The following is a 13,111-nucleotide window of genomic DNA, read 5'->3' on the forward strand; positions in this document are numbered from 1 at the left end:
AAATTGTAACTAACCACAGCCGATCCCCAAAGTCCCCCCACCCAGCACCACCTGCCTCTGTCCCCAGACCTGCCCCAGCCCCCTGGTCCTCAAGATCTGGCGAGAGCCCAGCTAAGGCTTTTGAGGCTCACTTGCCACCAGGAGCCTCAGGTGGCCTCTCAAGCGTCCCCATGTGGACAAATGTGGTGCACACCCACACTTACCAGACTCTAACGTGACATCTGGGCAGAGCAGTGACCCCACAGCTAGCACGGGGGTGCAAAGACGCAGCTCCCAGTGGTCTGCTTCCCTCGCACACTGACAAGGAAGTTTGCTGAGAGTCAGGATGCCCTGTTCACAGGGGCCGGGGGGGTCAGGGGAGCCCCTCTGCTCTCTGTGCACGAGGCTCCCATGAGCAGGACCGGGCACTTCCAGCAGACCTGACCGATGGGGACATGAGCAGGCTCCCTACCTAATGTAGCAAGGACCTGGAAAATCGTGAGTTGATCTGTAGTTATCCAGGAAAAAGTCCTTTATAGAAGGTTGGGTTCTGTCTACATGCACAGAACCCATGGATTTACAGGGAACCACATGAGTCAAGACTCCGAGACACCTTCCCTCTTGGTCTCGGACTGACGGCCTAAAAACTCATGATGATAACAATGCACATATTGCTTGGCTGCTGTGAGAACCACGTGAGAAAATAAGACCAGGAAGCTTTTTAACTGTGACAACCAAGCGTGAAAACCCCGCTCGTGTTATCAAGGTCTCAACACTTAATTGGTATACGAGGGTAACTAAAAGTGGCAATTGTCTGGGAAAAACCACCCAGATTGGGCACTGGCTCCAAAGCAGACGCTGCAGGTCCGGGACTGGCACTGAGGCAGGTGGCCACCTCTCCGAGGCAGGCAGCACAGAGTCAAAGGCAGATCAGGCTCCATCTGCGATCAGACCTGAGTTCCGAGTGTGACCAGGTCTCCTGCAGCTCAGAGTTCTCGTCTGTACCACGGGGATCCCACCGCCTCCGAGCTGGCCAGGAGGGTTAAATAGCTGGCAAAAGGGAAAGACCTCACTAAGACCCAGCGGGTCACACCCCGGCCCCTCCGCAGGCTCACCTCCTGCACATCCCAGGCTCGGACGGTGCTGTCCGAGGACACGGTGCACACCAAGGACTTCTCTTGCCCGTCAAACCGGCACTCCTTGGTTGAGATGTAAGCCAGCTCGTCTATCTCTCCTGGAAGAGAACACAGACTGGCCTTGAATGCATACACAGATGCCTGGGCTATGGACACTCAGACTGGGGAAAGACGGGCAGGACACTCATTCCTCTTGCATTCTCAGAAGCACACAGGTGCTCGTTAGGGGTGAGCAGTGGACAGAAAGAACTAGGGCTTCACACCCTGGACTGCCCCTGTCCACCACCCACAAAGCCACAAACAAGTGCCTAATATCTCACTTTCTTTCTTTCTACTCTGAAATAAACGTAACAATTCCTTCTTCACAGGATTACCGCAGGCACCAAGGGACATGGCGCAAATACAGAACGCAGCAGGGCACGTACTCATCAAGTGTCACCTTCCTGCTCAATGGCTGAACACCAAGTCCCACGACACTCGACCAGGAGGAGTGAGCAGTGGGAAAGCACACAGGACTACATTCCCCACCATACCTGTGTGCCCGGCAATGGCTTTGCAGATGAAGTCCTTCTCTGGCCGCCCACATTCCATTCGGAACTCCAGCTCGGATCGGCAGAGATAGTACTCTTTCCATGTTTGTGTGCCCAAGGTCATCTGGGAGGTTTTACATGATGACCAGCGTCTCAGACACAGCTGCCTGGAAAACAGACCCATGATCCCAGGCAGGACATGACACACGTTAGAAGGTACTGTGGTGTCGACAGGTCTAGCTTTGATTCCTGGCTATACCATCTAGTGGCTTAGACAACTCACTCTGCCTACCTATGCCTTAACTGTCCCCACCGTAAAATGGGGAAAGCAAGGAAGTGACAATGAGCAAGCGCTCACCACCACCAGGTGTCAGTGTTTCTTGTGTATTAGCCAGTTTTCCTGACACCCCCATGAAGTCTACCTGATCCCCTTGTACACGACAGGGAACTTTAACAATTGACCCAAGGCCAAGGGCATGCAGCTTTGGTCATGCAACTGCCATTCAAGGGTATTTCTTGAAGTCTCCAACTCTTACTGCTGAATTGCCTATTTCTCCTCTCAGTTCTGTCAGCCCTTTGTGTATTTTGTTGCTGTTATTAAGTGCATATATGTTTATAATTTTTTGATCTTCGTGGATAGACATCATGAAATGGCATTCTTTCTCTAGTAATGCTTTTTTGTCTTAAAGCCTATTTTGTCTGATATTAGCATGGCCGTTCCAGCTTTCCCTTGGTTACTGTTGCATGGTATATCTGTTTCCATTCTTTTAATTTCAATTTATCTATGTCCTTGAATCTGAAGTATGTCTCTTGTAGACAGCATAAAGTTGAATATTGTTTATCCTTTCTAACAACCTCTTTCTATTGGTGTGTACATTAAATACACTTAATGTAATCAATGATAAGACACAATTTATGTGTTATTTGGCTACTTATTTCTGTAAGTTTGATGCAATTTCTCTATGATTGCCTTATTCTTTTGTGTTAAATATTTTCTTTTTAAATTATTTTTATTTTTGTGAAAGAGTGAGAGAACAGGTGCAAGTGAGAGAGGTGGGGAAAGAGAGGGACAGAATCCCAAGCAGGCTCCACACTTAGCCCAGAGCCTGATGCAGGGCTCAATCTCAGGACTGTGAGATCATGACCTGAGCTGACATCGAGAGTCAGATGCTTAACCACCTGAGCCACCCAGGCACCCCTTAAATATTTTCTGATATACTATTTTAATTCCCTTGTCATTTCTTCTATCATGTTTTTTGAGTTCTTAGTGGTTGCCTTGGGGATTAATCTAGTTTTAATTAATATCAATTTAATTTCTTTTTCTTTTTCTTTTTTTTTTTTTCCTGAGCAGGGGAGGGGCAGAGAGGAATCCCAAGCAGGCAGGCTCCATGATGTCAGTGCAGAGCCCAACACTGGGCTTGAACCCACAAGCCATGAGATCATGACCTGAGCTGAAATCAGGAGTCAGATGCTTAACCTACTGAACCACCCAGGTGCCCCAACAGCAACTTAATTTCAACATTATTCAAAAACTTTGCTCTTTTGTAGCGTCATTTCCTGCTCCTCTCAACTGTGCCGCTACATCTACAAATTACATTTTACATGTTAAATATACACGAATAGAGACTTAGTTGTTTTATGCAGTTGTCTTTTAAATAATACAGGAAAAAAAGACTTACAATTAAGAAACATATTTATACTGCCTTTTCTATATGCCTATAGAGTTACTTCACTAGTGTTTTTTTTAATTTTTTAATGTGGATTCAACTTCCTGCCTAATGTTCTTTCACTTCAATATGAAAGATTCCCTTTAGCATTTCTTATAGGACAAGCATATAGCAACAAACCCTCTGAGCTTTTTGCTAATCTGAAAAGGTCCTCATTTTCTCCTTCATTTTTCTAGACATACAATTCTTAGTAACAAGCTTTTCTTCCTATACCTTCAATATGTCATCCCATTACCTTCTGGGTTTCATGGTTTTTAATGAGAAATCAACTGGTCATCTCATTGGGGTTCTCTTCTACATGATGAGTTGCCTCTCTCTTGCTGCTTTCAAGATTCTAGGTCTTCAGCTCTCGTTTGATTACAATGGGTCCTTTTAAATATTTTATTTTTAAAAGCAATCTGTACACCAAACATGGGGCTTGAACTCATCACTCCAAGATCAAGAGTTGCATGCTCCACTGATCGAGCCATCTAGGTGTCCCTCCAATGTGTCTTGATGTGGAACTCTTTGAGTGTATCCTACTTGCAGCTAATTGAGCTTTTGCATGTATAAATTAACATTTTTCGTCAAATTTGGGAAGTTTCCACACCTTATTTCTTTAAATATTTTTTTCCTTCTCCCTTTCTCCTCTCATTCTGGGACTCTTGTTATACAATGTTGGCATGCTTGATGGTGGCCCACAGGTTTCTTAGGCACTGCTGACTTTTCTTCCTTCTTCATATTGATTCTATTCTTCAGATAATCTCCACCGACCTATCTTCAAATTCACTGATTCTATCTTCTATCTGCTCAAATCCTGAGTTTTTTAAATTAAAAAGGTTAGGGTGTCTGGGTGGCTCAGTTGGTTAGGAGTCCAACTTCAGCTCAGGTCATGATCTCGTGGTTCACAAGTTCAGGCCTTGCATCGGGCTCTGTGCTGACAGCTCAAAGCCTGGAGCCTGCTTTGGATTCTGTGTCTCCCTCTCTCTGTCCCTCCCCTGCTCATACTCTGTCTCTATCTCAAAAATAAATAAAACACTTAAAAAAGTTAAAAAGGTCAATAGTATACTTTTCTACTCCATAATTTCTATTTAGTTATTTTTATAATGATTCTTCACTGATATGCTCTATTGGATGAGACGTTGTCCTACTTCCAGTTCTTTGTACATGGTTTCTTCTAGTTCTTTGAACATAATGAAAATAGCTGATTTAAAGTCTTCATCTAGTAGGTCCAAGGCCTGGTCTTTCTCAAAGACAGTTTCTGTTGTTTGCTTTGTTTCCTGTGTAGAAGCTACACCTTATTACTTTGCATGACTCATTACTTTTGTTGAAAACTGAACATTTTAAATAATGTGGAACTCTGGAAATCTGACCCCACCCCTAGATTTGTTGTTCTACCTCCTTACTGTTATTATTGTTTGTTTAGTGATGTTTCTGAATAAATTCTGAAAAGCCTGCATTCTTTGTTACCTGTGGCCACTGAACTCTCGCCCAGTTAAATCAGTGCTCACTAATGATTGGACAGGGATTTCCCAAACACCTAGAACCACCAACTCTCCCAGTCATCACCAAAGGGCTTCTGTGCATGTTGGGGCATGCACTCAACACCCAGTAAGGTAGCTGACCACTCTGCCCTAGACTTAACTTCCGACTTGCACAGAACCTCAGGGTTAGCCAAACATGTGAGTGTAGAGCCTTCTTAGGTCTTCCCTGAGTTTGTGCACAACCCTGTTACACGTGCCTGGGCTTTTTAGGAATGTGACAGCTTTTCAAGGTCCAAGTCCCTAAAGATGTCACGTCCTCAGCTTTTCCTTTTAAGCTTTTTGGTTAGCTTACTTGTTTGCTCAATTGCTGTCCATCAGCTCTGACAATCACAAAGTTCATCAATTGTCTGTTATTATTTGGACAAAGGTCCCAAAGAAAAGGCTTTTCATACTGGGTGAACTCGAAGTCAGACCAAATACAAACAGTCTGCCCATGGGGTCTTCCAAGAAATACCAGACAGGTCAAATAATGACAATTTTCCAGGAACGAAAATCCAATCCCATCCTTCTCCCTCCAGTGACTGCCAGGCTCCTGGTCTGTGATTGTGCGCTGATGACATTCAAGGCTAACACAGAACCGAAGGGCTTTATGGGAACAGGGCAAGAAAACCTGGTGTTCTAAGATTCAAATATTTCTTCTTGAACAAACACTTCCTAAGCTACTACAAGTCTCTTGTTAATTTCCAGAGCCCTGAAAAAGTTGATTTTGACAATTTGTGCCAGTTTCTTCGTTGCTTTTAGGGAGGAGAAAAACTTCAAATCCACCATTTCCCAAGAGCCTGCATTCTGCGCTTCCGTGCGACTACTGTCAATTCTCTGACAGCACCTCTCTCATGAGACTTTTCAGGAGAGAAACGTTAGCTCAGCCACACTGTAGAGAACTACAGAATCCCCACCCGGTCTGTGGGCACCAGAGCAAGTGAGACATGGCTTCTGCCGAGGGCACTCTCAGCCAGTGGTTGGGAGGAGGATGAGCAGAACAAAAGGGCGGGGGAGAAACGTGGCGTTTCAGGAGGGGCAACATGTGGAGCTATGGGAACTGAGCACCAAGAGCGGATGTCCGGCCGGGAGGGGACTGGGGAGGCTTCACGGGCAGAGGCTTCCAGCATTTACAGTCCCCACAGCTGAGGTGGCATCATGTGGCTCCAGCCCAGCACTCCTACCTCACGGAGAACACAAGGTCAGGTGGGAAATGCGGGGCTCACGGTCCGTGGCCTCAACAAGTACCACACCCAGTCGTCATGGCCTCTCCACTCACCGAGTACCTCCACGCCAGGCCTGTGCTAGGCACTAGGGACCTTCTAACACACGGAGAAGGATCCACCACCTGCGCTCCGAACGGGTTTTACTGTGTTTGCTGGAACTCTAGTCCTTCTATCAGAAGCACCATATTGGCAGCCTGTGGGCAGAATGGACCCCCAGATTATTCTGTTTGGCTTGCACAGGATTAGCCCAGTGAACTAGCTGCCGACACTTAAAACTCTTGAGTTGTCACATGAAAATCAGGAAAAGGCAGGTGGTCTGGTTATGCTGAACCTAAATTCCCATCGGACAAAATGGGTCTGGAGCCACATGAAGCTGAGCCCTTCACACAAGAACGAGCCCTCGGCTTCACCGTCTCTTTTCTCTTCTGGGTGGTGAGACCGAGACACCTCAAACCACCACTCCTGTTGTTGGCTTTGAGTTGAAATAAGAAGACAGGGAAATTTCTTGCACCCGCACCTCAATGTGAAGAGTGTGAAAACAAAAGCTAGACCAAGAAAATAATGTGGCTTAAGAAAAAGAGGAGAAGGCACATTTCTTTGTGGAAGTTAAGTCTATTTCTACATATTACACACTCAAAACTTAAGCAGGACCTATGAACAATATTGAGAAATGAAAAAGTGATTTGACAGAAATGAAGGCAGACCATCAAAAAGGTTGAAGTATGAAGATGAATAAATTATGTGATACGCCTCTGAATTGCGATATATCAAGCGAAAAAAATACTGATACCAAGACTTTTCAGATAGCAACTAATAACAAAATAATCTATTGTACACAACAGAAATTATGTACCTTAAACAAAAGCAAATATTTGCGATTTTATTTCTAACCAAAACCTAACGCTTACTGTATTGAAGAAACAGAATTTAAAAGGTCCTGAGGCATTAAAAAAAGGACCTTGCAGCATTTCCAACTAAAATTACACAATACAGGGGCATCTGGGTGGCTCAGTTGGTTAAGGGGCCAACTCTTAATTTCAGTTCAGGTCATGCTCTCATGGTTCATGAGCTCGAGCCCCACTTGGACCCTGTGCTGACAGCAAGGAGCCTGCTTGGGATTCTCTCCCTCCCTCTCTCTGCCACTCCCTAGCTCGCAGTCTTGTTCTCTCTCTCACTCTCAAAATAAATAAACTTTAAAAAATTAAAAAATAAACAGAATAAAATTATACAATACATATTAAAAATACATGACCAGGGGCGCCTGGGTGGCTCAGTCGGTTAAGCGTCCGACTTCAGCCTCAGGTTACGATCTCACGGTCCGTGAGTTCGAGCCCCACGTCAGGCTCTGGGCTGACAGCTCGGAGCCTGGAGCCTGCTTCCGGTTCTGTGTCTCCCTCTCTCTCTACCCCTCCCCCGTTCATGCTCTGTCTCTGTCTCGAAAATAAATAAACGTTAAAAAAGTTAAAAAAAAAAAAAAATACATGACCAGTTAACTACATTAATTTACTGTGTCCATGAGAATTTCTAACGGGCCTGGAGAACTTTGGGGCCCGGTACTCATGATAAGACACAGCATCAGAAATGATATGCATGTGACCACAGATGACAATGCTCCTGAAATGCTGTTGTCCCAGCTCCAGAAACATAAACTCAGTGTTTTTTGTTTTGTGTGTGTGTGTGTGTATTTTAAGTTTGAGACAGAGAGAGAGAGAGAGCAAACACACACATGAGCAGGGGAGGTGCAGAGAGAGAGAATCCAAAGCCTGATGTGGAGCCTGATTCAAGAACTGTGAGATCATGACCTCAGCCAAAACCAAGAGTCAGATGCTTAATCGACTGAGCCACCCAGACACCCCTAAACCCAGGGTTTTTATAAGAACGCAGTCCAAGGATACAATCTTGAGGAATGACTTTATGCTAAAAGTTTAGCACCAATTATGAAACAGTGATGAACTGAAACCACTCTGTGACTTGGTTTGCAAACGCCAAACCATCTACCCAAGGCACCTGGAGGCACAACGTGGTAACACACGTACGCGCAGAGGTCAGGTGATAAGCCGCAGAAGACAGTTTCTGAGCTGTGGGAAGGAACTCACTCCCGTCACTCAAATTCCTTCCTGGCTTCTCAGCAGAGACAAGAACAAAGAGCAGGGTTAGGGCTGGCTTCCTACCTATTCCAATGTGGGAATACGGCTCTGCGAGCACTTCCACAAATACACCAACCCAGGAGTCAATCCATTTATTTCCCAGGACACAATGTCATTGAGAATCACATTTGGGAAGACAAAAAATCTTGTCCACTCCCCTACAGAGAAATCAACGTCCAGAACTGAATGTTCTCTCCAGAGACATTCCCCAAAGTGCAGAGATAAAGACTGGAATCCGATAAAAGCTCTCCTCAAGACTAACTGAAGAGATCGGCATCATTTTTCTAACAAACATTAGCAATAAGAAGTGGATGAGAAGCAACAGATGCCACAGAACACCGAACACGGCAGTGGCAGGCCTGGCATCCAGAATCCTCAAGGACCACAACTGCAACATTACCCTGAAAGCAAAACCCATCAAGCAGAGATTCCCTCCAAGCGTGGAAGATTCTTTGTGTGTGAACAGCTGTTTTCCATCATAAGTGGCTAAAACTAAACACAGCTCCTAGTGGACGGCCAAGGCCACAGCCTGTCTTATGTTCAGCAAGAGACAGAAGATGTGAGACTCCTCTCTTGGGCCAAAAGGAGTCAGGTTCCAAAGGAAAAAAGAATAAGAAAAAAACTTAATAAATTAATGATTAAGATATTTTTTATTTTCAACTTTAATCTTTTAAATTTTGAAAAATTCTAATACCATATGCGTTCATACACAGCTATGTTGTTACACCAAAGATGAGTTAAAATAAAAGTGATTTGGAGGCACCTGGGTGGCTCAGTCGGTTGAGCGTCTGACTTTGGCTCAGGTCATGATCTCACAGTTCCTGAGTTCGAGCCCCGCATCGGGCTCTGTGCTGACAGCTCGGAGCCTGGAGCGTGCTTCGTATTCTGTGTCTCCCTCTCTCTCCGCCCCTCCCCTGCTCGCACTCTGTGTGTCTCTCTCTCAAAAATAAACAAACATTTAAGAAAATTTAAAAATAAAAAAATAAAAGTGGTTTGTTGATTTGTCTTCTGTCAGCTGGCCACATGCATCTGCTGTACATATCTGCCCAAGTTTGGTACTCCTGATGCATGTCAATCTCCCATTCAATTAATAAAATCTCTTATATTTCAATATACTATAAAAAAAAAAAAAGTATTCACTACATGCATGACAGGAGTAGTTCCCCACTGACAGGTGCTACGGACTGTCCTTTCTGATGTACTCAGCGGAGCCAGACACACGGTGCTCAAAACACTTACACGCTACACCCCTCACCTTTGCAGGACCCTCTCCTGCCCACGTTTGGCTCTTCCTTCACTTACCTCCACAGTTCCTTGGTCCCTGAAACCTCATTCCAGACCTAGAACAAGAGGACAGAGAAGTCTGGTCAGTCTGTATGCAGTTGGCACCTGGCCTGCCAGGCACCATAGACAGGACAGAGAGCTAGATCAGACTCAGTGCCTGTGGGCAACAAAACTCACCCTGGGGAATCAGACATATGTGGACGGTCCAATAAAAACAATCAAGAGTGAGAAAGGAGAGTACAACAATGTCGGTGGAGCCGAGGGGCTCAGAAGTGATTACTGACAAAATCCCCAATAGCTGAAGCATTCCAGGGAGAGAGAAGACTACTGGAGCAAAGACTGTGAAGTGGGAAAAAACTAGCAAGCATTCTGCCTTAAGTGGAGTAAAGCGCTCTGGGGAAAGGAGCTGGGAATCTGCTTAGACCCAACTCGCAAAGTCGTACTGGCAAAACCAGTGAGAAGCCACTTGGCAATTGTGAATGGAGGAGTGGCGGGGTAGCCTGTTTACTTAGATCACTGGCTCCTTCGAGAAGGAAGAATTGGAAATGCGGGCAGGGCAACAGGCTCCAGAAAGGCTGCCGCAGAGGAGTAACTAAAGGCACTGGCCTGGATGGTGTCCCAGAGACGCCAAGATAGAACAGCCGTCTTGGGAGACAGTCAGCCCTGCTCCCGTAAACCGCCCCCTGCAGAAGTATTTGAGAGAGGCTCTCGGGATCAGTCAGTCCTGGGAGGGAACCAGAGTGTCATGCCTGCCCTCACCCAGACCCACAGCTGCGTCCTGGCACGCCCTGGCCTCTCCAACTAGGCCAGCCTGGATCCCGGAGCCCACACAGCTTCCGAGGGAACCACTCTGGAGAGCTGTGTGTGGTCCAGACGCACTGAAGGCCCCATCCCCGAACCTGGCTGTCCAGTCCCTGGCAGAAGCAAACACCATCCTCGCAGCCCGGGCCCCGCTCACACAGCCCTTGCTCACCTGCCGGGTCAAAGTGCCTCGGTCTTTTTGGCAGGAACGTAAAGTTTATAATTTGCAGAAATCAAGCCAAGACAGTCAAGAAGATTTACGCATTTTCCTTTTATGGAGTTCCCAGTTCAAAACCTAATTGAGACCTTATTTCCCAAACACAGAGTATGATGTGCAATATAATCTGAAAAATAAATACTACCCACCCAGAGGACCCCTCTGTTAGATGCTGGCCTTCACGACAACACAGTGAGGCAAGGATAACTGACTTCATCTTACCCAGCAGGGAAACCATGTCCCAGAGAAGCTTGTGCTGCCCAAGGGTACAAGTCGCCCTCCTTCCTAACTCTGCCCCTGCGCCATCCCTAGCCTGCTGCAGGGATCCAGTCCCAGCCCTGTATGGGACTAGCTGGGTGGGACTGTCTCTTCATTGGTAAAAAAGGGGAAGAAAACCCGGTATTTTACCTGACACATTTTAAATATAGTTATGGAATTCAAACACGAATCTGTTTATTGATCTTTCTGTAAAACGATATGATAATGTGTGACAATTAATAAGGAAAATCTTCAGGAGGGCCGCCTCGGTGGCTCAGGCAGTTAAATGTCTGCCTTGGGCTCAGGTCATGATCTCATGGTTTGGGAGTTCAACCCCACACCGGGCCCTCTACTGTCAGCACAGAGCCAGCTTCAGATCCTTTCTCTCCGTCTCTGTCTGCCCCTTCCCCCTCACGCTCTCTCTCAAAATATACATAAACCTTAAAAACGAAAAAAGAAAAAGAAAAAGAAAATCCTCTGGAGACCAGCAGGGGGGCTCTCAGGCCACAGCCCTGGTCAGTTGCAGACCCAGCACCTTGCAAACCAACGCCAGTTTAGCTACTCCTTCACTGCCTCAGAGGGAGTAAGATTTCTCCCCACCCCACCTCCCAACAGCCCAGCAAAGGAGACTGTCACAGCCCAGCCAGGGAGAAGCCACCACACTTCCAGTCCCCAGTTCACTGCAATGGACTTTTAGTTCACAACAGCCCTTCCAGCCTCGCCTTCCTCTGTAAAAGAGCCTCTTCAGCTTTCTTCTCTGGACTCGCCGATTGTTTTGCCAGGCCCCGCTGGTCTTGGATTGCAATTCTCCGTTATTCCCAAACAAACCCATTTTTGCCGGTAAGATAACTGGCAGTTTTCTATCTAAGGTGAACAAATGTATTTTAGGTTCCTTTATGAAATTCCCTGACTCGACAAGTATTTACAAAGGGCACGCTGGGTGCCAGAGACAGGATGCTGGCTGTCAGGCACGAATCCAGCGGGGGGGGAAGCGGACGTGAACCACATACACTATACCAGCAGTTAAGCTGTGCGGAGCCCTAGGAGGAGCCGGCGCAGGTGCACACGGGGCGGATGACAGCCAGGACCCAGGCGTGCGGGCGCCCTGACCCCAGGGGACTGACCACTCACAGGAAACTCTTGGCTTCCCAGACAAGACCCAGAGGGAAATCATAGAATGTTCCAGAAGAGGTGGGAGGGGCAAGGAAACAGGCCCCCCAAGCCCATCCAGGCAGTGAAAGCTGATGGCAGGGGGGCCGCAGCAGACCAGCGAACAGGGCTCTGGGAGTCCCCGGGGCGGCGGCTCGCAGCACCCACACAAGCCCTCAGGTCACCACCCCGGCCTCAGCGCGCTCGGCCCACCACGGAATTGGCCGCCGGACGCCGCCCCCCAAACGGGGAAACTGAGGCCCAGCAAAGGGCCAGCCTTGGACACGCAGGAACCATAAAGCCAGTCCTGCCTCCCGGACAGGGCGCGCTACCTTGTCCACCTGGGCGGCGCAGAGCAGGTCTCGGGCCTCCAGGAAGGAGAAAACGTGCAGGAGCTCATGGAACCCAAGTTTCGGCTCCATCTCGCCCGCACCGCCCAGCCTCCGCCCTCCGGCCACGCCTTCCACGCGCTGCTGGCCTTCCGGCCAAACCCCGCCCATCTCGCCACGCTTCCGCCCCGAGGGCCAAACCCCGCCCATCACGCCGTGCTTCTGGCCGGCAGGCCGAGGAGCACGCCAAGATGCTTCCTTCCGCTCCGGACGGCCAAGCCCCGCCCATCCCAGCCCACTTCCGCCCCGCAGACTACGCCCACCCAGTGCTCAATGCTTCCGTTCTGTCGGGTCAATCCTCTGCCAGCCTGCCAGCCTGCCAGCCCTCCGCCTTAAGCTGGAGCCAGTCGGCCCCGCTCCTCCCTGACCTTCCACTTGCCTCTGACCACCCCTTGGCTCTCGCTCTGACCTTCACCCCTGCACTGACCCTCACGTTGGACATTGTGGTGGTCTTGAACCCAGCCCCTCCCAAGCCCTTGCTCTGGCCTTTGACTTCACCTTTGACCTGTCCTCCATTTCGGACCCTTGCCGCTCTCAACCTGGCCTTTGACATGGGCCTCCCATTTACCAGATTCGGGCCTGCCCCTGGTCCTGACACTCACCCTTGACCCTGACCCTCCTCCAACCTCGCCCAGCTCACAACCCTCAACCTTGCCATCCACGCTATCCTGAATCCCTACCCTCACCTGACCCTGACACTCACTGTGACCATCACTGGGATCTTCACCCTGGCCTCCCCTTTGCTTTCACAGTGACCCTCAGCCTC

General features: G+C 48.1%; 1 protein-coding gene across 3 annotated transcripts in view; it reads right to left on the reverse strand.

Annotated features, from left to right (window-relative positions):
- The window catches only part of LOC123593811 (F-box/WD repeat-containing protein 12-like), a 48,956-nt gene that overhangs the window by 34,628 nt on the left and 1,217 nt on the right, over positions 1-13,111 (reverse strand). For 2 of the 3 annotated variants that reach the window (XM_045470332.1, XM_045470331.1), the window contains exons 2-4: positions 9,550-9,587; positions 1,649-1,812; positions 1,095-1,213 (exon numbers count right to left, since the gene is read on the reverse strand). In XM_045470332.1, coding sequence (XP_045326288.1) covers positions 1,095-1,213; positions 1,649-1,812; positions 9,550-9,587 — 321 coding nt within the window. Of the gene's footprint in view, positions 1-1,094; positions 1,214-1,648; positions 1,813-9,549; positions 9,588-12,288; positions 12,548-13,111 lie in introns of those variants that run through there. The other variant, XM_045470333.1, reaches the window with a different exon arrangement.

This window comes from Leopardus geoffroyi, chromosome D4 (assembly GCF_018350155.1).
Source record: "Leopardus geoffroyi isolate Oge1 chromosome D4, O.geoffroyi_Oge1_pat1.0, whole genome shotgun sequence".
NCBI lineage: Eukaryota > Metazoa > Chordata > Mammalia > Carnivora > Felidae > Leopardus > Leopardus geoffroyi.